At 45.6% G+C, this 27560-nt stretch overlaps 1 protein-coding gene across 1 annotated transcript; it reads right to left on the reverse strand.

The window, feature by feature from the left end:
* Positions 1-26961, reverse strand: kdelr2 (KDEL endoplasmic reticulum protein retention receptor 2). The gene is made up of 5 exons (XM_033040589.1): positions 26694-26961; positions 6802-6902; positions 4747-4905; positions 3669-3921; positions 1-496 (listed from the first exon to the last, which is right to left on the reverse strand). The coding sequence occupies exons 1-5, from the start codon at positions 26782-26784 to the stop codon at positions 462-464; spliced, it is 639 nt and encodes a 212-aa protein (XP_032896480.1). The 5' UTR covers positions 26785-26961; the 3' UTR covers positions 1-461.
* Between the last annotated feature and the right edge of the window lie 599 nt (positions 26962-27560).

A 27560-nucleotide genomic window follows, 5' to 3' on the forward strand; every position in this document is an offset into this window, starting at 1 on the left:
TTTTTTTTTTGGCAAATTCAAATAAATACAGCAAGTGGTTGGAAACATACAGACCAGTTTAGTCGGTTACCGTGGTTGCATATTGATTAATGTGCCAGTCATTTTCAAATTTTTTCCCCCAAACAATTTGCACTTAATCCTCATTGGAAACACGGGATGCGTTTCCAGACCCAGCCTCCCAAGATTTTATTTGAAACCACTGCAAGTAATTCATCCTTTCAGCACATATTTTTGTAGAAAATATATTTTTACATTGTAATAAAAAAGGCAAGATGCATAAAACAGAAAACTGATGTTTGTGGTCCGTTGTAGGACAGGACAGCTGCTGACGTTGAAGTTCAGGTGTGTTTCCCCGTGTCTGCCCCCGCTCTCTGCTTTAGGCATCTTACGCTCTTGGTTTGTGGTAATGCTTCCTTTGCATGGAGACGACCATCGACAGAAGCTCGGGTGATCTTTGGCACTTAAGCTGGTAGGCTCAGCTTCTTCCCTTTCAGAACTGAAGGAAAAGAAGAGAGAGAAGTCGTTATTAGAGGAAAGGAACTGCAGACGCCGGTATCTTGAGCAAAAACACAAAGTGCTGGAGGAACTCTTCAGACTTGATACAGCGCAAAAACTGGCCCTTCGGACCACTGGGTCTGCGTCGACCAGCGACCCCCGTACACTAGCATTATCTTACACACTAGGGACAATTTACAATTTTACCGAAGCCAATTAACCTATAAACCCCCACGTATTTGGAGCGTAGGAGGAAACCGGAGCACCCAGAGAAAACCCACGTGGTTACAGTCAAAACATATAAATTCCTATATAGACAGCACCCGTAGTAGACAGGATCGAACCTGGGTCTCTGGCGCTGCAAGACAGCAACTCTGCTACTGCTCCACTGCGCCGCCCCGGACTACTTAGTGGGTCAGGCAACATAGAACAATACAGGTAGACACAAAATGCTGGAGTAACTCAGCGGGACAGGCAGCATCTCTGGAGAGAAGGAAAGGGTGATGTTTCAGGTCGAGACCCTTCATTCTGAAGAAAGGTCTCGACCCAAAATATCTCCCTTCTCCCCAGAGATGCTGCCTGTCCCGCTGAGTTACTCCAGCATTTTGTGTCTTCCCTTGATTTAAACCAGCATCTGCAGTTCTTTCCTACAGATAGAATGATACAGCACAGGAACAGCCTCGTCAGCCCTCAATTTCTGTGCCGAACATGATGCCAAGATCAACTCTTATCTGCCTGCGCATCTCCCATGTCCTTCCATATCCACGTGCCTATCCAAACATCTCTTAAACACCACTATCTAATCCAATTCCACCGACAGCGCATTCCAAGCAGTCAGTGGTCTCAGTAAATGAAAACCTGTTCTGCACATCTCCTATAAACTTTGCCCCTCTGACCATTAAGGCATGCTCTCTATTATCTGTTGTTTCAATCCTGTGAAATATCTTCTGCCTAAGAGCATCTGTGGAGGTAATGGACAGGTGATGTTTTGGGTCAGGACCATTCTACAGACTGACAGGTCAGATTCAGATTCAGATTCAATTTTAATTGTGATTGTCAGTGTACAGTACAGAGACAACGAAATGCATTTAGCATCTCCCTGGAAGAGCGACATAGCAAATGATTTAAATAAATAATAACAAGTGATAATAAGTGTCCGGGGCGTGGGGGGGTGATTGGCAGTCACCGAGGTACGTTACCCAGGTGATGTTTCAGGCTGGGACCCTTCTTAAATTCATTATAAAGGTCGAACTTTATTGAATGGAAACATTTATTTAAAATTGTACCTTTTCCTTGCATGCTACCTCAAATAATCCAAAGCCTTTGTCATGGTTAATTAGTCAGAGGGTGGTGAATCTGTGGAATTATTTGCCACTGAAGTCAGTGGAGGTCGTCAGTGGATATTTTTAAGGCAGAGATAGATAGATTCTTGATTAGTACAGGTTTAAGAGGTTATGGGGAGAAGGCATGAGAATGGGTTTAAGAGGGAGAGGTAGATCAGCCATGATTGAATGGTGTAGTAGACTTGATGGGCCGATTGGCCTAATTCTACTCCTATCACTTATGACAATATAACCTTATTATGCAATGAAATTAGCAACCACGAGGCACTCAGCAAAATCACACAATGGTTCTGCTGTGTGCTTTATGTATACTGACCATTACAAGATGAGCGCCAAGCATTAATGCCACAAACCACTAGCTTAAAATCTTGTCCAATGATGCATTCTTACATTTTCAGAAATAAATTGATGCATTTAAGTCGGGGATGTTGGAATTCCTTAGGCACATTAAGTTTGTGGAATTCATTCATGTGGCAGAAAGGAAGGCGGGCAGAGAGGAAGAGGGGGGGCAGAGAGGAATGGGGGCAGAGAGGGGAGGCCCCTCCTCCCCTCCTCCTCCCTCTCCACTCCTCCACCCTCTCCTCTCCACTCCTCCACCCTCTCCATCCCCCCTCCCCCATCTCTCTTTCTTTCTCTGCTCCGGGGAGGGGTAGGGGGTAGAGGCAGCATCTACCCAGGTCGTAGGGCAGAAACCTCCCCACCAGGCGCCGGGCCCGAGCTAGGCTGCGGCCGGCGTGGACCAGAGCAAGGCCCGGAGCGATCTGAGGACAGTCAAAAGCAGTAGAGGGCCGGCCGATCATGGCTTCCGTGAGGGGAAGCCCACCCACCAGCTTGACAGATGATCGGGCGGGGGAGACGGAGAGGAGGTCGTCCCGTGTGACGGCCGCCACGGCCACTTTTCCACTGCGCTTCCCCGCGGCCGCGCTGCGATAACGACCGCTGCCGCAATGTAGTAGAACTTCAAGGAGCCCAGTGGAACGCGCAGCATGACTTGTGCACGTGTTTAGCGGCTTCAATCCAGAGCCTTGGGGGGAGGAGGGGGACAGCTGGGCCACGTAACTAGCAGCTCGTGGAAAACAGTGCCCAGCAGGCTGCGCAGCTGACACAAGGAGCTGAGGCATTGTGACGTCATCTAGCTCGCTTCAGCTCATTAGATTTATTAAAAAATCTCAGATTGGTGAACAATTTTAGTAAAAAACTCTGGAAATAATGAATCAATTTTTCAGATGAGGGGATTTTTGAAATCATGAGGTAAATCTCTACTGGAATATGTAACATTTTCACCTTAGCGTGTTGGGTTTTCGAGGAGATGTGAAACATAATCAAACACGGACGACATAAACATCCAAGATCAGAGTTTTATAATATAAGAGGGTTTCAATACTTCCAAACTCTCACCAGTTTCTCATTCAATGATCAGTACTAGGGCGACCCAATGGCGCAGTGGTAAAGTTGCTACCTTATAGCACCAGAGACCTGGGTTCAATCCTGACTACTGATGCTGACTGTACAGAGTTTGTACGTTCCCCCTGTGACCACGTGGGATTTCTCTGGGTGCTCCGGTTTCCTCCCACATCCCAAAGACATACAGGTTTGTAGGTTAATTGGCTTCTGTAAATTGTGCCTAGTGTGTAGCACGGACTCAGTGGGCAGAATGGCCTGTTTCCACGCTGTATCTCTAAACTAAAACCTCTAGTCCAGAATGCGCAAAGTACTTTGGAATGTTGCCATAATGGAAGGTTATATTTACACAGTGGCATGCACCTTCGGCCCATAACGTCTACGCTGACCATCAGAGGTTACCAAAAAAAGCACTGTTTGATTACTCACCTTTTGTAACATACAAATAGAAAAAGTCGCAATAGAGGATGGTTTGAACCACGCCGGCCACAATGGCAATGAGGTCAAAGAAGCTCTCAAAGTAATAGCGCCAGATCCAGTTGATCAGGTAGAGGGCGCGATACAGCCCCAGGAAGAAGAGGTAATGAGTTGTGATGGTCTCCGCTTCGCCCGTCTTGCTGATCATGAAGAGCTGCGGCAGGATTGCAACCGACTCCAAGTAGATCGAGAACGTCCACAGAATCTGGAAGAGAAGGCGTTGATCAGACCTCTGCTGCCGACATTATTCAGGCTAAATGCAGACACGAAGGAACCGCAGGTACTGGAATCTTGCCATGAACACAAAGTGCTGGAGTAACTCAGCGGGTCAGGCAGCTTCTCTGGAGGACATTCATTTTTGGGTAGGGACCCTTCTAAAGAAGACTCTCCAAAAAAGAGTTGTGACCTGAAACTTCACCCATTCATGTTCTCCAGAGATGCTGCCTGACCTGCTGAGTTACTCCAGCACTTTGTTCATAATATAGTGTTAGCTACAGAGAATGGACACATAAAAAAGGGCTGCATGAGAGAGATTCAGAATCCATCTTTAGCACAGGGGAAGGTCTGTTTAAGAGTTTTATAATGGAGGCACGGTGACGCAGCAGTAGCGATGCTGCCTGACCCACTGAGTTATGGGCCTGTCCCACTGTACGAGTTCATTCAAGAGTTCTCCCGAGTTTGCCCTGATTCGAACTTGGAGATTTACGGTAATGGCCGCTCGTAGGTACTCGGGGCTCTCGTGGACATTTTTCAACATGTTGAAAAATCTTCATGAATCTTCACGAGCTTACCGCGTTTCCCGAGTACTTGCCGTTAGCGTTACGAGCCGCTAAGAGACGTCCCGAGCTCCGACGTACCCGCTACGTACTTACCACGAGTTTGATTTTTTTTTTTTAAACTCGGGAGAGCTCTTGGGTGAACTCGTACCGTGGAACAGGCCCATTACTGCAGCACTGCACAGTTCCTTATGTCTACTTAGTTAAGTTAGCAAAAGCATCTTCCGAAACAGAATTCACGTGAAGTAATTTACCTCCATTGGAGAGAAGTCATGATTGACGAGGAAAGACAATCCACCAACGGGGACAACCAGGAATTCCACCCGGAACGTGTCGTGGTTTCCATCATACGTAGCCTTAAACTTGAAGTAGATCAGGTACACTGCGGCAAAGGAACATACAATGTAGATGATCTGTAAAAATAAAAATACATTTAGCATGACTCATGTTCTGTAGCAGATCGGCAAACATTCTGCTCAAGCAGAGAACGATCATGAACGTTTACATTGCACAGAATGTTAAGAACAAATCCAATTGCAGTGCAGCCACAGACATAAAAAATCAATACAATCATCTTTGAAACAATAGTTTGGCAGCAATAAGGTGGCACAGTGGTGCAGCGGTAGACTTGCTGCCTCACAGTGACAAAGACCCAGGTTCGATCCGGACTACGGGTGCTGTCTGTAAGGAGTTTGTGTGTTCGTCCTGAGAATGCTTGTGTTTTCTACAGGTGCTCCAGTTTCCCCCCACACTCCAAAGATGCACAGGTTTGGAGGTAACTTGGCTTCTGTAAAATTGTAAATCATCGCTAGTGTGTAGGATAACGTTCGCGTACGGGGTGATGTCTGGTTGGTGCTGACTGTTGGCTGAAGTGCCTGTTTCTGCGCTGTGCCTATGAAGTCTTTAGTTTTGTATTATCGTCATGTGTACCGATGTACAGTGAAAAACGTTTGTTTGTCTACAATTCAGTTTAAGTGTGTGTGTGTGTGTGTGTGTGTGTGTGTGTGTGTGTGTGTGTGTGTGCGCGTGTGTGTGTGTCTGTGTGACCGCTTTTCGGAGCTCCCGCAATGAACTTCTCCAGCCCGAGTCGAGGGTTTGGAACGAACCGGAGCGGGGCCGTACATCGCCCGGCACGGCTTTCATGGGACATTCCAGCGCCCGCCGGGGGCTCCAACATTGTGACATTTAGACCTGGAACGGGGCCGTACATCGCCCGGCGCGGCCGTAAATGGCCTGGGGCTTCAACATCGCCTCTCAACATCGGGAGAAAAATGGAGAGCAGGGGAGAGAAAAGACTTTGCCTTCCATCACAGTGAGGAGGTTCACTGTGAAGGATGTTTGTGTGAATTAAATTGGCTGGGTGTCTAGTAGGAATCGTTTTTTGTTTGTATGGCTGTAGAAACAGAGTTTCGTTTGAGCCTCACTGAGGTTCAAATGACAATAAATATTGTATTGTATTGTTGTATTGTTTAATGTTTACAGGCCTGTTATACTGCAGCAAGTATGAATTTCATATTTCGTTGTCAGTACACATGACAATAAAACACTCTAGATCGCATGCGAGAACTACATTTTCTGAGGAACCGTGAATGGGACAACATTTTGCATCAATCAGAAAAGTTGATTGTGTATAATGAAGCTGCAGCATATAGTTGGACCCACAACACCGCCCAAGGATCTCCTACAATTTACTGAAGCTGGATTACAACCCTTTGTCTGAGGTATCTCTCCAACCACTAAGTGTTTTTCCCTCGATGGCTGTGAAATCAGCTCGACCAAAGCTTGAGAACCGGGACGTCCAAGGCCGAGGGGAAGCCATTTAAAACCAAAATGAGGTTTCTTCTCCGAGAGAGGTGACAATGTGAAAAGCAGAAGAGACCTTTCACCTAGAGTTCTGGATACCACAATCACCCACCGTACCTTGATGTCAAGGACTGCTATGTTACGACCAGGTCTGTTACAAGGTCTGGAGTCAAATATACCCAGGCAAGAGGGATTAGCTCAGTTGGTCAATTTGGTCAGCATGGCGAGTTGGGCCGAAAGGCTCGTTTCCATGCTGCATAGCTCTACTGTGACAAACTGTCCAGTGCGTGGGTTATTGGCGAGGAACCATTTAATAAGATTGTTGACATCTTCCATCACTTTGTTGTGAAAAATTAACATACTGGACAGTAAATGGCTGTACTGATTGGATAGGAAGGCAATTGTGACCATGCTGGAAAGTATTTTATAAAAGGTTCTGCTGTACCAAACGTCACAAGTTAGAATGTTTCCTGAAGAAATCACTTGGCTTACTGCCTTAAATTTACCTTCATGCAACTGTTGTAAAAGGAGATGAAAATCGTGAACAGATCCAGGTATCGAGTGGCAAACACAAAAGCGAAGAGCACCTGACTCTTCCCAGAGATACCTGAGGAAAATAAACACAGCAATGTGAAACAGGACAGAGACACTTAAAAAACATTCAAGTCCCACATCACAGTTATAACTTACGTAACTTGATTAATATGCCCCATGTACCTTAATGTTTTCTAGTAGTATACATAGGGGACTGCGTTAGATGGGGCATCTTGGTTGGCATGGATGAGTTAGGCTGAAATGCCTGCTTCTGTGCTATATGACTAGTTTACTTAATTAGTTCACACGTGCTGAGGTACAGCTAAATTTTTTTTGTTGCGTACTATTCAGTCAGCAGAAAGACTATACATGATTACAATCAAGCCTTCCACAGTGTATAGATACAAGACAAAGGGGATAACATTTAGTGCAAGATAAAGTCCAGTAAAGTCTGATTAAAGATAGTCCAAGGGTCTCCAATGAGATAGATGGTAGCTCAGGACACTCTCTTGGTGGTAATAGATCCTTAAAGATCATAAATGGAGATTCTTAATGAAAGAGTCCCAACTAATCTTGTGTCAACTGCTTACACTGAAAACCAGAACCATGGTAATTATTAGATGAGAAAATGTCCATTTAAATAATCTAACATGGCGTTAAGCATGCATTAATGTTGCCAGTGACCAGAGAAAATGATTAATCCTCAGTAGAGAGGAGAAACAAGGAACTGCAGATGCAGGTTTACAAAACAAGACACCGTGCTGGAGTGATTCAGCATGTCAGGCAACAGCTCTGGAGAACATAGATGGGTAACGTTTCGGGTCAGGACCCTTCTAGAGGAGAGAGAGCACGGAACACCCGGAGAGAGGAGGAGAACCTCTGAAAAGTAGGCAAATCTTGAGATTTTGCAGCAAATTGGACCACAAGGAACTACAGATGCTGGTTGACAAAAATAAGACAAAGTGCTGAAGTAACTCAACAAGTCAGGTGGCATCTCTGAAGAATATGGATGTGACATTTAAGGTTGGGACCCTTCACAAAACGTCACCCATCAATGTTCTCCATAGTTGCCATCTGACTCACTGTTACTCAGCACTCTGTGTCTATTGTTTGGCATCAGTAGAGCCAGATGTTACAGTGGAACCTCTGGTGGACGCTTGAAGAACAGTTCCAAGATCACGCGATTTCTCCAAGCATACTATTGATAACACAAGCATCTTGCGCACTGTATCCCCAAAAAGATTCACCAACAACTAATTGAGTAGATCTTCACTGTAAAGTGTGCGGGGATCGCTGGTCGATGCGGACTGGTGGGCCGAAATGCATGTTTCTGTGCTGTATCTCTAAACTAAACTAATAAGTTAAGATGGTACACAAAATTGCTGGGGAAACTCAGTGGGTGCAGCAGCATCTATGGAGCGAAGGAAATAGGCGACGTTTCGGGCCGAAACCCTTCTTCAGAACCCTTATTCCAGCATCTGCAGTTCCCTTTTGAACATAATAAGTTAAGATCACTGGTTTGGAGACAAGGCTGGAATGTTGAGCAAAAAAACATTGTGGAATTAAGACAGAGTGCTGGAGTAACTCAGGCCTGGCAGCATCCATGGAGAACACTGAAAGATGACATTTCGGGTTGAGACTTCTTCATACTGATTGCAGGAGTTGGGAAAAGTAAACTAGAATAATAATATATCTTTTATTGTCATTGCACGTCAGTGCAACGAGATTTAGTGTGCAGCTCCACTGATGTACAAGAAAGGTAAATAAATACAATACATAAATAAACAAGCTGAATTGATTGACGTGACCATCTGAGGGAGACTGTCCAAAGGGGGTGGGTGGGGGGGCACTCATTAGGGCCGGTTCAGAGCCGCTATAGCTCTTGGGATAAAACTGTTCCTGAGTCTAGAGGTTCGGGCGTAAAAGGCCTTGTAACGTCTGCCAGAGGGAAGTAGTTGAAACAGACCGTGGCAGGGGTGTGATGAGTCCTTATGGATGCTGAGGGCCTTCCTGAGGGGAGGGGCAGGACAAAACATGGCAGGTCATAGGTGAATTAAGGCGAGTTAGACAAAGGCCAGAGATAAATCCACACAAGGAAAAGGACAAAAGGCTTGAAAGTTGCGAATTGTGTAGCTGGAGGATTGACGAGGCATGGATAGGCAACGTTTCAGGTCAGGACCCTTCTTCAGACTTAAAGGAAGGAAGTGGACAGATGATGTTTCTGCTCGGGACTCTTGTTTAAACTGATCTCTGGTTTTATGGCTTTGTAAAAGGTGGGCCCATTGTCCATAAGCCACATTGCCCAGATTGAGAATGCTTTGAACAATCATATTGCATCACAACCCGCATATTGGGGGGTGACGAATAAACACTCATTATCTAATCTTTTTTATGGAAAGATTAAAAAAGCCATTTGTTCCTTCAAGCCTGATGTACCGTTCAACTTGTTCATACCCCATTAGTCATTTCTCCAGCTGTCTCTCCACCTCTCTCAATCCCCCTTGCCCCATAAAATATATTCTAAAAGTAGTGGATTTGGCTTTCACAGGACCACTCGAATTCTGTTCATTCTCTGATTCAAGAACAGCTTCTTCCCCACTGTTATCTGACTCTTGAATGGACCTCTCATACACTGTATTCTTGATTTTCCTATCTACCTTATTGTGACCCTTGCACGTTTAATTGTTTTAATTTAATTCATTGCTATAACCCTGCATTCTGCCGTTACATTCATGCATTGTGTGATCTGCCTGGACAAGAAGCAAAATGAGATTTTCTACTATCTCTGTACACACCAAACCAAAACAAAACTAGTTTCCTGCTGTAAATAATTCCACGCTCACTGCTCTCAGAGAAGAAATGGCACTTCCATATGAACTCAACGGTTTTTCTGCAAGTCTCGAAAGGGATAAAAATTACACAGGCCCATCAACCCATTGATCCGAGTCTGAGGCTGATGACAGAACATCTTACAAGAGAGAGAATCCATGCAAGGGCCTGGCTCAGACGGGGTACCTGGACAAGTGCTAAACACCAGTGCTGAATAATTGGCTGGAGAATCCAAACACACCTTCAACCAATTCAGCAGAATGCAAGAGGCCGCAGAGAGTGGTGGAATCAGCCCAGTCCATCATGGGCACAGCACCTCTCTTCCATCAAAAGCATCTAAATGAGATGCTGCCTCAAGAAGGCATCACCTATCATCCCCACCATCCAGGCTGTGCCCACTTCTTGCTATTACCGTCAGGCAGAAGATACAGAAGCATGAAGTCCCACACCACACACGTTCAGGAACAGCTACTTTCCTACAACTATCAGTTTCTTGAAACGAACTGCACAACCCAACTCCTACCTCAGCAACAAAGCACGACAGACCACCTCTTGCACTACTATGGACTTCTTTTCCAATGGTGTTATTGCACTAATGTCAATTTTTGCATTCTTGGATAATTCATTTGCATTGTGATATGTTTTTATGTATTGTCCGAATCTGTGACTATGACCTGGTTTGCTTTGCATTTTTTATTTCTAAGAATTTTAGTCATAATTGTAAGGATTTTCTATATCAATAGCCAATCCCTCCATTTTCCACTTCTGCAATCTATCGTCATTGTGAATATCTTGGATTGAGTCCCAAAGCTTACCCCTAGAATGAACTACTCTGGTCACCAATCTGTGGAAACATTCAGCAAAAGCAGAGAAAAAAAATTGACAAATTAATCTGAAATAAACACATGTGCAAAATGCTGGAATTCAGCACAAAGTAGATGCTGCCCGATCCCGCTGAGTTACTCCAGCACTTTGTGTCCATCTGTGAAAGGGAATGGACAGACGACATTTTGGGTCGGAACCCTTCTTCTGAGTGAAATATTGCCTTTCTATTCCCTTCAGAACTTGGTCTTTTGCCTCACTGCTAGCCAAACCCTCCATTTTACACTTCTGTGATTTATCGTCATTGCAAATATTTTGGAATTTATTCCGAAGTAAAGCTTGCCCCTAGACTAAACCACTTTGTCCACAAATCTGGATTAATGAAGCTCTCTCTCCAACACTGGCTGGCACACTCAGTTTTTCTCTTCCTCCTTGTCCTTTTTACCACCCATTGAAATCTGCAATTGTAGGGAGCCCATGGAGTTGTGAATAGCTTTGTTGTTTGGGTCAACTCAGACAGATTTTTCAACACACTCTGCAAGAACTCAGGGTCCTCCATGACGTCAGAATTGTCTTCTTCGTTGGCTGTAGCTTCTGATGTGTCCATGGCAGTCCTAGCATCCATCCATACTGGATGAATCTGCAGCACTCCCGAATTAGACACATGAAAATGACAACAATGGATACCTCGCAATTCTGCTGCTTAAGCAAAGGATCAGTGACAATCTGAACAACGGCCCCGCCCCAAAATATCACTTCTCCATGTTCTCCAGGGATGCTGCCTGACCTGCTGAGTTACTGAGTTTAGACGGTACTATGTTTACACATCTATTTTGCTGCTGCAAGTAAGAATTTAATTGTTCCATTTCGGGACATATGTCAATAAAACACTCTTGACCACACCAGCACTGTTTAAAAAAAAAAAATAATCAATAGTCTCTGGCCTCTGAGCAACTAGCTGAGAATTTGTGGTTTCCTTCCAGCTACAAATGAATTAGTGCCAGCAGAGACGAAACACGCACACATGCAAAATTCTGCCGACTGCAAGCAGTTCCAAAGGCATTGTTGTGATGTGTATGCATTAAGGCAGGAGCATAGATTAGAGGTTTTGGTAAACGCCACATAAATCATTTGGCAACAGTACATAGTTCAGAGTACAAGAGATTTTGATAAGATTTAAAATGTTGCAAATTAACTGCATCATGGAAAACATCCCAGAATTATCAAAGGGCTTGATTAAAGCAACTTCTACTTCCAGAGCATTTGCTTATTACTCACTGCCAAAATTCTTCAGTGAAGTGCATTTATAACTCTTTACCTTCTGAAGGATTAAGGCTCATACGTTGCTACGCAAGGAAATTGTTGCCTTAACGCCAAATTACTAGTTAATTCCTTGCATCGAAACCAAAATGAATTGCAAAACCAACTACAGGTGCACAACCTTTTATCCGAAGATCCAAATAACGAAAACCTCCGAATAGCGGCCATTTTTTCGGTCCTTGAAGAAAGGTCCTTGAAAACGTTCACCGAGGGCGGCCCGCAGAGGTGACAGCGGAACCTCCGGTCGGTCCTCGAAGAAAGGGGAACTAATTCCCCATTCATAAAAGAGAAGATGAGGGTATATTGCGCGGGAGGGTTAATAATTGACAATATGCTGCTGCCTGCCCGCTGAATTAAAAAGTTCCCACGGTAGACTCACGATATACAGTGTTTCGTGAGTCTTGCGTGGGAACTTTTTAACTCAGCGGGCAGGCAGCAGCAGATTGTCGCTCGCTTCAGTATCACCTCACCTACACCCCTCTGCTTCCCGGCCATGTGTGTGACCCCTTCCCTCCCCTCTCCAGCTCCCCGCCCATTGCACCGGCGTGGGGGCTTTGCACTGTCTTCACGTCGGCGATTGCAGCAGGACCGTGTCAGGACCAATTGGACACCGACCACCGCAAGCACGGAGATCCCAGAGACCCACAGCCAACAGCAGCCCAGCCCAGCCCCACTCCAACTACAGAGGAACCTGGGTTGCGGATGACGGGGCGCAGCTCGGGGTGTCGTAGGGGACCATCGGGGAGCGGCCACTCAAAGCCACGCCGGGAGATGTAGGGCCCTGCCCCGGTCTTGATGTTGGAGCCCCCGGCGGGCGCTAGCAAGTCCGCTGCAATTTACAGCCGCGCCGGGCGTTGTAAGGCCCCCCTCCAGGTCACTCTCAACCTCTATGATGTTTGCTCTCAACCCCGTAATTCGGGCGGGAGAAGTCGCCGCTGCCTGTGCCCCGCAAAGCAGTCTCCCACCGGAGACCCGCGAGCTCCCGGTGTCACCATCCACCGGAGTCGGGTCGCAGCAGCTCGCCCCCGCAACTCTCCACGCTCCGAAGCTGGCTAGCTCCACGGAGGTAGGTCCGTAGGTCCACAGCTCCCACCGCCGCCCACTGACCCCCAGGCCCACTGCAAGCACGGAGATCCCAGAGACCCACAGCCAGCAGCAACTCCAGCCCAGCCCCACTCCAACTCCAGAGGAACACGTAGGGGCAGAAGGTGATGGTGTGCAAGGTACGTCTTGTTCTTGGGGTGGCGGATGAGGGGGCGCAGCTCGGGCTGTGGGCGAACTGCCACTTGTCGCTGTAGCGGCCAAAGATCATAGAGGAGCTCCTCTATGATCTTTGGTAGCGGCCCATCGGGGAGCGGATTCCTCTGGAGTTGGAGGGGGAGGGGGGTATTGTGCTGTTTGATCGCCCCCTGCTATCCCAGGGACAGGGAGACACAGCGGCTTTTTAGACTGGTGGGCAATCACTTCCAAAGTTCTGCCCACACTGTCAGTACACCTCTCCTACACTGCATTTCATACAAACATTTATTCTGCAAGAAAAAACGACATTGAAGACTCAAACTCGCGATCGAGTAACTGCCAGGATCAAGGCGCAAACTCGCGACCTTGCGGATATGAGCCGAGCACTCTACCACTGAGCCAGCCATTAAAATCTACGCTAAAAAAATTCCATTCCGAAGACCGACAAATTCTGAATTACGAAAAGTGTCTGGTCCCAAGGCTTTCGGATAAAAGGTTGTGCACCTGTAGTTGAAAAGCAAGATCAGTCATTACTGGCACTGGTGGCTAGCAATGCCACACAACCTGGCACTTCAGAGCCACTAATTTAGCTGGCAAGTAAATCGTGCTATTGGAAGCTAGAGTGGATGTAGAGAGTTATCAATGCAAAACACCACCATCTCCTCATCTCAAAAGCAAAAGCAAAAGAGCACATACCCATAACCATGATGTAAACAAAATACGACAATGCACGATTTAGTTTGGTTTATTGTCACAGGTACCAAGGTACAGTGAAAAGCTTTTGTTTATGTAATCCAGTCAGCAAAAATGACTATATATGATTACAATCAAGCCATCCACAGGGTACAGGTGCAGGATAAAGGGTATAACATTTAGTGCAAGATAAAGTCCAGTAAAGTCCGATTAAAGATAGTTCAAAGGTCTCCTTTAAGGTGGAGATCAGGACCACTCTAGTTGGTTAGTTCAGTTGCCTGATAACAGCTGGGAAGAAACTGTCCCTGAATTTTCGCTGATGGTGCTTTGTCACTAATGGAAAAATAACACTAATTTCAAATGCCACACTACAAGAATATACTTTTGTCCAGGAAAGTGATGTTATGGAATTGTTTGAACTGAGTGTATGGGACCATAAGGGCTGTGGGTGGGTGAAGAGGAGGAATCAAATGCAGCTCACATCCAAATAACATTCCATAAGACAAATGTTTGTTTAAATGCCCCTCCAAAAGCAGTCAAGTTTAATTTCCTCCATGCACCCTGCCCATAGTGCCATTTATTTCCCCACACTCCCAAGGCTACTACATTCTGTGAACACACAGTTCCAGACATTAAGTGTCGTGCCAAGTAGAAAATAAGCACAGGCAGGGAAATATAGCAGAAATGGTCAACATGTCGTGTGTATGTAAATGGCAAAACAAGCTTTAAAAATATAGAGCAGGGAATTGATGATGAGGGAAGTCAAAGGTTCAGTTCAGCAGCACCTGTTCCTATTAAATGTTTCCCCTCTCAAAGCTACGCCCTCTAGTTCCTGATTTCACAACCCTGGAGAAAAAAACTTTATGTCCCTCATTATATTATTCGTCCATACAAGAAATGTCAAAGAGTAGAGGGCATAGTGTTAAGGTACAAGGGGACATGTTTAAAGGAGATTGTGTGGGCAAGTATGTTTTTTAAACAGCGGGTGGTGGGTGCATGGATTTGTAAGAGGCTTTTGGATAGTCACATGGATATGCTGGGAATAAAGGGATATAGATCATGTGCAGACAGAGGGAATTACTTTAACCAGGCATCATGTTTGTCACTGACACTGTGGGCTGAAGGACCTGTTCCAATGCTGTGCATTTTTATGTTCGATGTTCCAAGCTCCAAAAGGGAAGTGAGCATGGAATAAATTGGCAGCAATCAAGCGGTATGAATGGAGAGAGGGCTTTTAGCATGCTCCTTAAAGCTAGGGTATTGTCTCAATCTTCCACCCTATTTCATTGTGGACATTGGACTTCCTCACTGTGACTGCAAGGCTACAATACTATAAACTATATGCTACACACTTGTGTTTTTCTCTTTGCACTGCCCGTTGTACTTGTGCATGGCTTGATTGTACTTCATGTATCTAATTTAACTGGATAGCGCACAAACCAAAGATTCACTGTACATGACAATAATAAACCAATATCAATAAAGGAGGCAAGACAGGTCAGTTAAGTGGTTATAAAGGCATAAGGTATACTATATTTTATTTACCATGACAAAATACTAAAGCAAGATTATGAACGCTTGACTTGTGTACAGCCATACCTACGGACAAGCGTTTGGGAGGCCGGCATTTGCCTGCCTATGCACAGCTGCAGTCATTGCTCACTGCATGGGAGTTGGTTCGCGGCCACATTTCCAACATGTGAACTGTTCAGGTTACCAACAGTTCACAGAAACAGAACTCTGTCACAACCTATGTGTAATTTAATACAGTAACAGCTTAAATAGTGCAGTTCTGGTCACCACATTGTAGGAAAGATGCAGTTGCACTAGAGTATGCAAAGTTGATCTAAGATGTTGCTGCTGAGACAGGAAAATTGCACCTGTACGAGGAAAGATTGGAGTGTGAAACTTTTTCTGCAGAACAAAGGATGCTGTGGGGAGATTTAAATGAGGCACAAGAACTGCCGATGTTGGAATCTTAATCAATCACAAAGTGCTGGAGGAACTCAGTAGGTCAGGCAGCATCTATGACAATTCGGGGTTTTATCCTTCTCGAAACCTTGCTTATCCGTTTACTCCTCAAATGTTGCCTGACCTGTTGTGTTCTTCCAGCACTTTGTGTTTTGCATAAAATACAAGGAGCCCAGAAACAGCAAATTGGAAGCATGCATCTCCCGAGAATTAGCATCAAAAACCTTTGGTTGGTTTTAAAGAAACTGGCAGAAGGTTTAGAGAGATGAGGAAAATTATTTTCACTTGGAGGATGGTGGGGGCTGGAAATTATTAAAAGGGTAGTGGAGGCACTGCCTGGACGTGTGTGAAGTACCATGGCCTGCAGGGCAAGAGATGAAATTGCACTGAAGGGCTGATAGCATGGACCCAAACAGCCCCGAGTTTTATACTTTCTACAATAAGGCTGACCTGCAAACAAATAGGACAATTCATAATGCATTCAGTGCATTGGCTTCCCATTAAAGTATGGCAGACAGAATTAAACTGTGGGCATCGTGTTTCAGGGGGAAAAAAAGTACCAGGTGGTTTTAGTCTGGCAATAGTTGGATCAGGTTTGTTTTATACCCTAGTAGATTTCCAAAGTGGCTGCCTGAATAAAATCTATTTGGGTATTAGCACTTTTTCTACATTGGTTAATTTTCCGAGGTGGTGTTGATAAAACATATTCTGAATGTAGAAACAAGGGCCTGAAAGTTTCCCAACACAAAATGTCTCTTATCAATGTTCTCCAAAGATGCTGCCTGGCCCACTGAGTTACTCCAGCACTGTGAATGCAGTGAATTGTATATTGTGTGAATTCTATATTGTGAATGCAGCCGATTTTAAGGATGGTATGGTGTGAACATGTCAGTCATCATTAGGTTTCCCTTTCCTACTCTCACTCAGAGGATTGAAAAAATAACTGAATGCCCCCTCCAAGGCTTTACACCCACCTCCACAAAATTCCCAGTTAAACCCCCCCCCCCACAGGCCTGAGCACTCCCAACACTTGTAAAGTCTGATAATTGGGATTAGGAGATTGCAAAATCTGCCATTATTCAAATCCACACTCTACAAGGCACATTAAAGATTTAAATACTTAAAAGTGGATCCATGGTTAACATGTATAGATTTCACAGCCCTATAACAAAGTATGGCTTGGGCCAACGAGGCACAACATCCAGCCTGTGGGAAGTTTCCATTCAGCCATCCTGCAGCAACTTAGTCCTCAAACCCAGCTCGTGTGAGGCACGGGGCCCTCTCCCCGTACAATGGCAGGAGCCACCCTTAGAAATGTTTGACAGCTGATCCAGACACACAGCCAGAGAAGCAGCTGTCAAAGCATCTCATTTTGAACGCCTCTATCTGGCATTCAAACGTAGAAAAGTATTAAAAAGGACTAAATTTTAATTTAAAACACATTAGAAAAAACTCAAATATATTGTTGATTCCCTTTAAAAGAGAGAATTGTCTGGAACCTGCCTGTTCTCCTCTTCACAAATAACAGCTGGGAAATTAACAGGAAGTTGGCACACTGCCAGGAACCAACCAAGCAGTCAGAATGAATGCGGCAAAGAGCTCCCAGGAAGTTCAAGGCTTCCATTTTAGCAAAAGTGCCCTTCTGGATTATAAATCGAACCCTCTTCTGCAAAGGTTATGGACCACTAAGGCAACAGAGCAAGGGTAGGACAGATTTGACCACAGCAGGCAGCTAAAGCACAAGGAGAACTGGATTCAGACACACCGATACAAAAGCATTAACCGTCCCCAGCCAGATTGAAGGCCGAACTACATGCAATTTCCCCCGTGCTTCAGGGGGCATTCAAAAGCTTTTCACCCATCCAAGTGCAAATGAGAGGAAAGGAAAACTTAATGCAAGCTGACATGATCAAATTATGTCACCCGGTCAACTAAATTCAGAATATGTTTTGTCATCACCACCCCAGGAAACTGATAATTGCACAAAACTTGCTAATGCTCAAAAACCAAGAGAATCATCAACCACTGTGCTTCTTTTAACCAATAAAGTCAAACTCTCTAATCAAAACATCATGAGAACTATCACCTTTACAAATCCCAAAGTGACAGAAAGCATTCATATTGTTCATCTCACGACGAAATGTTTCTGGCACACTGTGGTGATTAGTTACTACTGCAGCAGCCAATTAAGTCCTATCCAGCTCCTACAAGAGCGATGAGGTAAGGACGGAATCTGAAGGGTTCTGCCCTCCCCAGATGCTGCCTGATGCACTGAGATCCTCCAGCACTTTGCGTTTTGTACAAGATTCCAGCATCTGCAGTCTTGTCTCTAACGTTGCTAAAGGCAGTTGACCAGATCATGAAGGAGAAATCCTCAGCTCTTTGATGTAAAATCGTGGGACTGATTCACTCCAATTTCCCATTCCAAGAATGCAATCATCAACACCCTCATTTTTACGCTTAATTCATATGAATAGGTGAATGGAATGTAACTGCTTAACCCGGGAACAAAAGTTGCCACTGAAATTCGATGACCAACATAAGCACCAGTCAAGACAGTGACATTAAACACTGGATCAGCTACAATGCTATTGAAAAGCAGGATGCGCTTCAGGGGCCATAAGGTCTACTGCCAGTCTTAATGGAACATGACAAATCACACTGCTCACATGCTTTTATAATGACCATCTACTAACCTGTCCAAAATTAAAATTCCCAACTAATAAATTGAAAAATGATGTCAATCAGCCAACAAAATCAAAGACCTTTCCCACCCCAGGCAATCTTTCTTCTGCACATTCTTACTAGGAATAGGGATACTTTGTCACATGTGACTAAACACAGTGAGATGCTTGCATACCCAATGTATACAAATAGTGGCCACTTACGATGCTGACAAAGTTACAAAGCACCTTTTGCTTCCGCCCCCCCCAACAGTTCCCCCATGCCACGTTCATATTGACCCCCCCCCCCACATTGTCCATTGTTCTCCCCCCTCCTCCCTCACAACGGTCCCCCACGCCAGGTCCTCCATTGTTCTTCCCATCCCCCCTCACAGTGATCCTCCATGCTCATCGACCGTGGGTCGAACCGCGAGGTATCGCCACCCGGGCTTCTACCCGCAAGGTCCCGACCCAGGCTTCTACACAGCGATCCGGGATGCCTCGATAAAGGCCTCCGGCCGTGTTCCCAGTCCACAGCCGCGGCCCGTCGGGAAGCCTGGGATACAGAAGACTGAAAGCACGCACCACCAGACTCAGGAACAGCTTGTTCCCATTATCAGGCTTCTGAACAATCCTTAGATAAGCTAGGGTACTGTCTGATTTACCACCACCCCATTGCAGACATCAGTCTCAAACTGTTGCACTATAATGCTGAGAACCATATTCTGCACTCCGTAGCTCCTCCTTCGCTCTACCTATTGTACTTGAATTTTGCTTGATTGTATTTATGTATAGCATTACCTGATTTGATTGGATAGCATGCAAATCAACGTTTTTCACTGTACTTCTGTACAAGTGACAATAATAAATGTAAACCAAAATCATTTGGGAATCCACTTTACTACTCCATAGACAGGTTGAACTTTGCTACTTTGGAACAATTATCACATAAATTCACCCCACCACACCTGCACCATGGTTTGTGGGCAGAAGAGGAGCACAAGTGAAGCTGTTGCCCCCAGGAAGACTGCCACGACAACACTCGGATCTGCCAACACATTATGCACCACACCTTGTAGAACTGGGCGGAAATTATGACGAGTTCCCGTGCAAAGAATCACTAAACCTAAGTATACGTAGCAGAAAGTTGCCACACCTGCTTTGATGAGGTCCAACATGGAGCCTAATAAAGAGCCTTCCCATTGTAACCGAACACCGACTGCATGACACCAGATGATTTGGTAAATACGAGCTACACAGTAATCAGAATTATAGAAACAAGGAACTGCAGGCTCTGGTTTACCAAGGAAAGATAGACAAAGCAAAGACCAAGGGAAGACAGTGCTGGAGTAACTCAGCGGGTCAGGCAGTATCCCTGGAGAACATCGATAGGTGGCATATTGGGTTGGAATTCTTCTTCACCTATCCATGTTTTCCAGGAATAATAATTATTTTAACAGACTTTTGACGTTCTGATTTTGGAAGACAATTAAATTGAAGCTGTTCAATATAGTCCGTTTGTACAGACATTATAACAATTAGACGTAGGTGATTTGCCTCTCCACATTGATTGTCCAAGCAGTTTATGGCACAGTGATATGTGTGCTTTGTTTACATTTCCCAATGGGACAACAGATGATTAACTAATTGTGCAAGGGTACAACACTGACATGTTTAAAATGGGGCAGAGAAAAGTCAGTGGCTTTGAGGGATAAACACCAGCTCCAGTTATGACTTCTCAAAAACATTCAGACATATACATAGATAGGAGGGATTGAGAGGGCTGTGAGCCAATTGCAGGCAAATTGAACTGGCACAGAATGCCATCTTGGTCGGCATGGACAAAGCTGGTCAATGGCCTTGTTTCATGCTTTATAGTTCTATGACTAGTTGGGAGAATCACAGGTCAAATGAAGGAATTGCAGAGAACCCTTGAAGGAATCTGTAATGCAATCCAGTCATAACGCAGTTGCAAGGCTGAGAGAACAACCTTTGACTAACACATCACCAAGACAACATCTATTCCTTTCATTCTCTGCCAAAGGAAAACTTAACACTTGCAGCTAAGCTGCGGTCTCTGGTAGGAAGCGGCCGATTTGGAAACTCCAAGACGCTGAGAATGTTCTTCCGTTCCGACGCCGGAACTCCATCATCCCGGCGAGAGGGCCTGAAACATCGGGCTGCCGTTGCGGCGACTGCGGAGGCCTCGATAGGCTCCGACCACGGGTGAACGGGAGGAAGATGACTGGACTTTGTTGCCTTCCCTCACAGTAGGAAACGTTGATTCCGCGGTGGGGGGGATGTTTTTATGTTTTATGTTAAACTCTATAGTGTTGTGTTTATCTTATTTGTGTGCTGCATGGTAACTCAAATTTCACTGCACCAATTGTCCTCCATATGACATTGCCCAGGCTTGCATTCGACCAGGATGCATCACCCATGGTCAGTCATAACTGAGAGGGGCCTACTACTATAATTGGTGTATGTGACAATAAATGTCCTTTGTCCTTTGTAACTGACAAATGCACAAATACACATTTAACAATGGAAAGGAACACTGCACTGACAGAAGTTTTCAAAATATCAAAACTCTTAGTTATGTCTAGGAAGGGGCTATTGCTTTAAGTCTCCAATTGAGTTTGAGTTTAGTTTATTGTAACGTGTACCGAGGTATAATGAAAAGCTTTTGTTGAGTGCTAACCGGTCAGCCGAAAGGCAATACATGATTACAATTGAGCCATCCACAGTATACAGATACGTAGAATAGAATAGAATGCCTTTTATTGTCATTCAAACAGTTTGGTTTGAACGAAATTGCATTTTCTACAGTCTTACATTACAACAAAAAACCAAGACCCACACTGAACAGTTTACACAAACATCCATCACAGTGAATCTCCAACACCTCATCACTGTGATGGAAGGCAAGTCTTATCTCTTCCCTTTGTTTTTCTCACGCGGTCCAGCAGTCCAACTGCAGCGTTGAGGCGAACTGGGGCTCTAGATATTAAAGCCCCTGGCGGGCGATGGTAAGTCCCGTGGCCATTTAAGCCATGCCGGGCGATGCTAGGCCCCTCTCCGAGTCCTTTAAACCCCACAATTCCAGCGGGGACAGTTGCCGTTGTGGGAGCTCCGAAAAGCTCTCACCGGGGACCTGCGAGCTCCCGATGTTCCTGTCCATCGGGCCTGCGGCCGGAACCTCTGAAGCTCCGAAGTCGGGTCTCAGCCGCGTGCCACCACAGCTCTTCCCGACCCGAAGACGGCCAGCTTCGCGATGGCAGGTCCGCAGGCTCCGCGACTGCAGCCCTCAGGTTGGTCCCGGCCGGAGGCCGCCGCCGGCTCCACGATGTTAGGCCCAACGACATCGGAGACCCGACAGGGAAAAAGGCGTGTCCCCGTACAGGGAAGAGACTAACGGTTTCCCCCACCCCCCACATATACAGCTAAATAATAAAAACTAGACTCAAGACATACATTTAACAAGACAAAAAATTAAAAAAAAGAGAGACGGACCGTAGTCGAGCCGCTGCCGATAGGTGTCACCACACCACACATGATCAAGGGAATAACATGATAACTTTTAGCGCAAGACAAAGCCTGTAAAGTCCGATCAAAAATAGTCTGTGGGACTCCAATGAGGTAAATAATAATTCTGAAGAAGGGGTTTGGCCCGAAACTTTGCCTATTTCCTTCGCTCCATAGATGCTGCTGTACCCGCTGAGTTTCTCCAGCACTTTGTCTACCTTCGATTTTCCAGCATCTGCAGTTCCTTCTTAAATAAATAATTCAGGACTGTTCTCTAGTTGTTGGTAGGATGGTTCAGTTGCCTGATAACAGCTGGGAAGAAACTGTCCCTGAATCTGGAGGTGTGCAATTTCACACCTATACCGTTTGCCTGATGGGTGAGGGGTAGTGGCCAGGGTACGACTCGTACCTGATTACGCTGATGGCCTTGCCAGGGCAACGTGAGGAGTAAATGGAGTCAATGGAGGGGCCTTGGTTGCAGCCACAATTCTCTGCAATTTCTTGCAGTCTAGGATGGACCCGTTTGCTAAACCATGCCATGATGCATCCCAATAAAATGCTTTCTATGGCGTATCTGTAGAAGTTGATGTGTGTTGTTGGAGACATGCCGAACTTCCTAAGTCTTCTAAGGAACTAGTCATTGGTGTGCTCTCTTGACCATTGCTTCAATATGGGTGTCTACTTCAGAATAGGCTTCAAAAGAGAAGAATTGGACAAGAAATGCCAACCAAGCAAATAGGTTAATCAAAGATAAACACAGAATGCTGGAGTAACTCAGCGGGACAGGAAGCATCTCTGGAGAGAAGGAATTGGTGACGTTTCGGGTCGAGGTCTTTCTTCAATCTGAAGAAGGGTCTCGACCCAAAACGTCACCAATTCCTTCTCTCCAGAGATGCTGCCTGTCCCGCTGAGTTACTCCTGCATTCTGTGTCTAACTTCGATTTAAACTAGCATCTGCAGTTCTTTCCCACACAGGTTGATCAAATAACTCATCAGGAGACATTTAAGACAATGGGTATAAACAAGAAACTGCAGTTTGTTTACACACCAAAATGTGCTGGTCACTCAGAGGATCAGGCAGCATCTCTGGAGAACATGGGAGTGGTGATGTTTCGGGTTGAATAGTCATCTTTCCATGTTCTCTAGAGATGCTGCCCGACCCGCCGAGTTCTCCAGAACTTTGTGTCTTTTTTTTTTTAAATGGCTAGCCTTACTCTATACATAATTGGGTAAAGCACTCAGGTACATACAAAGTGCTTTGAGTTTGTAGATGATGACATAAAAAGCAGCTGCAAAGACAGAGACACCTGTGTGTGCGCACTTCCTGATGGACATCCCAGGTAGGTGATGACAGCTCAGTATGCAATGTCACTATGATGCCAGAGTAGAGAAGTTTTAAGATACAATTAAGAACTACAAACATTGATTATCCAAGATATGTACCGCCTTCATGTCTCACAAAAGGACAGGAAGCAACCAGCCCCTCTCCAAAAGGCAGCTAGTTCAAATTCAACAATACCACCCTCAACTACATGCTGGACGACGCTGGAAAAGTTAGTACTGGCAAATTGCAATACAGCTCTTCACAGATGCACTTAGGGTAGACTATCCTAATCATACTGTCCATCAGTATCCAGTGTTGAAAGAAAACTGTTGGGGATACGCATCTGCTTGCTTTCTAGTCTAACTTTATACAGACATCATTTCAACGTTTGGAAGCAAAAGCATGGGAAAAGCAGCTGGTACAAAATACATTACAGGGAAAGGAACACAACATTTCAGGTCAATTTCATCAGAACTGTTTCTCCCCAAATATGCTGTCTGATTGCTTGAGCACTTCCAACTTTTTGTTTTGTGTTTTCCCATTTGTTATATTTTGCAATTGAACAAAGCAGATGTTTTGATCTTCTTGCTTTAAAGTGTTCTAGTTCAGACAATGGGACGAACGTCTTGTGAAAGCAATTATTCCTTCAATAGTCAAGTGATCCATGTTGTAGTATAAAGCAAATTGAAGTCTGACTGGGTTATTTGACTGTGTTGTAGTTCCACAGTGCCTTAAAACTTCTCTACTCCGGCAGCATGAGATATTGCACGCTGTACTGTCATCACCCACCCGTGCTGTCCTTGAAGAAGCTATGTCTTTGTGCACACCAGCTAAGAGCTTTGCAGCTCTTCTGCTGAGGTGCACAAGCTGAATGTTGGATACACCTTTATACACCATCTTACAAGACACGCCATTGTCAAAGCACATGCCAAATAGGTACACCAACTTCCTGAAAAGACTGAGGAAATTCAGCAAGTTTCCAATGCACCATGGTAAGCATACTGTTGGATTGCATCACAGCTTGGTTTGGAGATAAATCTGCCCAAGACCACAAGCAATTGTAGAGAGTTGGAGATGTAGCCCAGCCCATCACACAGACCAAATGTCCCATCATTAACTCTATCTACACCAGACTGCCTTAGATAAGCTGTCAACATAATCAAAGACTTGTCCCTTCTTTTCCCTGCTCCTGCACACCAGAAGATACAGAAGCTTGAAATCACGAATCACCGGACTCAGGAACAGCTTCTCTGTTCTCAGACTTCTGAACAGTCCTTCCAGCTAGGATATTATTAAAACGAATGGGGAAAACTATGAAGCTAAAGGGTCATTACATTAAAATGGTGAGCCAAATGATGTCTATATATAAGTAGACTAGAAAACCCTTTAGAATTTGGAACGTACACAATACCCAATCTTCAGAATCCTATGACTTGTTTTGAGTTTGGTAGATTAACTTAGACATGTCACTGAAACCCTCGGCTAATTTCCAGTTTTTAAATGAATAAAATTCAATTAAAATGCTTATTTAAATACTGAGGCCGAACACAGGTTTAGGTATCTCGACTTGTAATAGCTGGGGCAATGTCATTCAAAGGGTCTCGACTCAAAACGTCAGCTATCCCTTTTCTCCAGAGATGCTGCATAGCTGAGTTACTACAACATTTTATGTCTATCATTAGAAGACTACATGTATACAGGCCAGGCTACTAACCCCTGCTGCAAATGTCCAAGAACAAATGCCTGAGATAATGGGATGGGTAAAATCCCATTCAGGGAACAGAGATTTGTTTATCAATGGGAGAATGTATTATAAACAATGTGGTACAGCAGTAAGGCAATTACAACGAACTGTCATTGGTGATCAGATGTTAAGGCAACTACCAAGTCCTCATATAACCAAGGACTGGGACTCTAGCCACTTAGCTACAAATAACTCTGAAAACCAATACGCTTAATTGGTCAGACTTCCTTGGCCAAGTAGCTTACTGCACTGACAGGTGCAGTTTTCATCAATTAAATAGTACTCACTGGGAGACCCCAGACAAAGCTTGGCATAAGGGAAAGCACATATTTAAAGTACATGTATGGAGGTTTCAGTATACTTTAATTTGGTCTGAAGACTTGAAATGTCATCTATCCATGTTCTCCAGAGATACCGCCTGTCCATCGAGGTACTCCAACACTGTCTCTTTTCAGGTAAGCCAGCATCTGATTGATGTACATTTTGATTTGCAGCCTACAGTGTTTACAATAGCCCACTTTGGCAGATACCAATCAGAATCAGGAATTCTAGAAGGATTATTTCCCATTTTAACGGGGGAATAAAAGTATCAAAGTGCTGAGAAAGTGCAATGAACAACAAGGTTTGGCATAATTGTCAAAAATATGAGCGGCGCAAAATAATGCTCAAACGCTTAAAAGTCTTCGTGTTTTTTTTTTAATTTTAGCAGCGCTACTTTAGAGAAAGAATGTAATATATACGCATGCGTTCGAGGGATGGTGGGGAAACAAAGGGTAGATTTGCAAACACAGCAACACTGTTTGCAATTTCATCGTAGAGTCCAAACCAACATTAACTTTGAGTAAATACTAAACCATATACAAAGTTAAAAGATCTCATTCGTTGTCCGTCATCTTTTGCAGAAACAACTCCCTCAGCATACCTACAAGCGCCTGCCACGTCAGAGGACGAACCGTCAAAACTGACGGCCACACAATAGGGGTGGAGTGAAGACGGAGAGAGAAGGAAAGTGCAAGAATAAAACGCCTGGAATAATAAAAAATCAAAATTCATTCATTCGAACAATCACTAATTACTCCTCGCTCCAGGCTGTAAGCATGAGATAAGCAGAATTGTGCATTAAAGTATAGGAAACATCTGCATTCTCCTCTTGCAAACTTGCAAAGAATCCTTACACACAAGACAGTGGAGGCCAATTCACTGAATGTTTTCAAGAGAGTTCGATTTAGCTCTTTGGGCTAAGGAAATCAAGGGATATGGGGGATAAAAACAGAAGACGTACTGATTTTGGATGATCAGCCATGATCATATTGAATGGCAGTGCTGGCTCGAAGGGCCGAATGACCTCTTGCACCTATTTTATGTGTACATAGCCATTATTAACGTAAACGTTGGCTGATTTGCGCTGTCAATAAACGCTACAAAGGGATGTTGATGGGATAAATGACCGCAGGCCTAAGGGCACACACAGCAGGGTCCAAAAGGGCAGCACATGCAACTGGCCAGCAGTAGCCAACATCTGGAGACAGGGAAGGAGATGGGGGTGGGTGGGGACCGTCGGGCGCCCTACAGGTACCCTAGCAACAGGCCTACCGTGGATCGCCGAATGGCGGTCATCGCCGTCGTTCTAAGTGCATTTTGTAAATGAAACCAGATAAAGGCTTAATATAGCGCGGTAAATGCCCTTCCGCCCGCCCTCCCTCTCCCTGGAAACAGGGCGACCGCCGAGCCTACCGGCACACGACCGGGTCTTCCACATCTTCAGCAGCAGGATGATGATGGCCACCAGGTGCGAGAAGTCGCCGGTCAACCGAAAGATGTTCATGGCGGGCGAGCGTGAGTGAGCGAGCGAGCGAGCGGAAGGGGAATAGAGGTGGGAAGCAAATGAACCGGGTTAGTGCCGTCCGACAGCCGAGACCAGAGGCGCTCCTCCTTCCCACTGCCCTCCCCGTCAAAATGGCGGCGGCGGCAGCGGGCGACGTGGCCCGGGGACGTGGCCAGCACAGCTAGGCCACGCCCCCTCAAAGCTACACCCCCGCCCCCCCCCAGCCGCCCGCCGCGGCGCAGCCTGGGAGAGCCCGCGACGTCATCGGTGCCTGCTCGGCACCAAAGATCCTACAGCTCGGCACACGCTCGGAGGCCACGCCTACCGCGCGGCGCACCACGTGACAACGGGTGACACCCCCTGCCTGCTCGGCACCATAGATGCTGTCCCTGCCACGCCCACCTCCTCGGTAGCCACGCCCATCCCTCCGGGGCCACACGACGCACCAGGTGACAACGAGCAACGTCATCCCCGTCTGGTCACCGCACGTTGCGCGCGTGCCACGCCCACCCCTCAGTAGCACCGCCCTTCAGGGCCACAGCCAGTCACGCGCGGCTTAGTACGTGGTAGCCGACGACGTCATCCCCGTCTCCTCCACGCAGTCCCCGCCATGATCTTTGGTGGGATCACAGAGTGGAGCTGGTCTGCACCGCCCGCTCTGAGAAAACCGCGCCCAATGCCCCTCTTCAAGGGCCAGTGTACAAAGCAAACGAGAACTAGGTGCTACAAGAAGGAGAACGAAATTCTGAAGAATTATCCTGACTCAAAATGTCCCC

The sequence above is a fragment of the Amblyraja radiata genome, chromosome 22, assembly GCF_010909765.2.
Source record: "Amblyraja radiata isolate CabotCenter1 chromosome 22, sAmbRad1.1.pri, whole genome shotgun sequence".
NCBI lineage: Eukaryota > Metazoa > Chordata > Chondrichthyes > Rajiformes > Rajidae > Amblyraja > Amblyraja radiata.

Excerpts from the sequence above, each read along its gene's own strand:
- kdelr2 (XM_033040589.1), bottom strand. The coding sequence starts at position 26,784 with ATGAACATCTTTCGGTTGACCGGCGACTTCTCGCACCTGGTGGCCATC. Across the intron at positions 4,906-6,801 it reads TTTACAACAGTTGCATGAAG|ATCATCTACATTGTATGTTC; the intron begins GTAAATTTAAGG and ends TTATTTTTACAG. Across the intron at positions 497-3,668 it reads CTATTTGTATGTTACAAAAG|TTCTGAAAGGGAAGAAGCTG; the intron begins GTGAGTAATCAA and ends CTTTTCCTTCAG.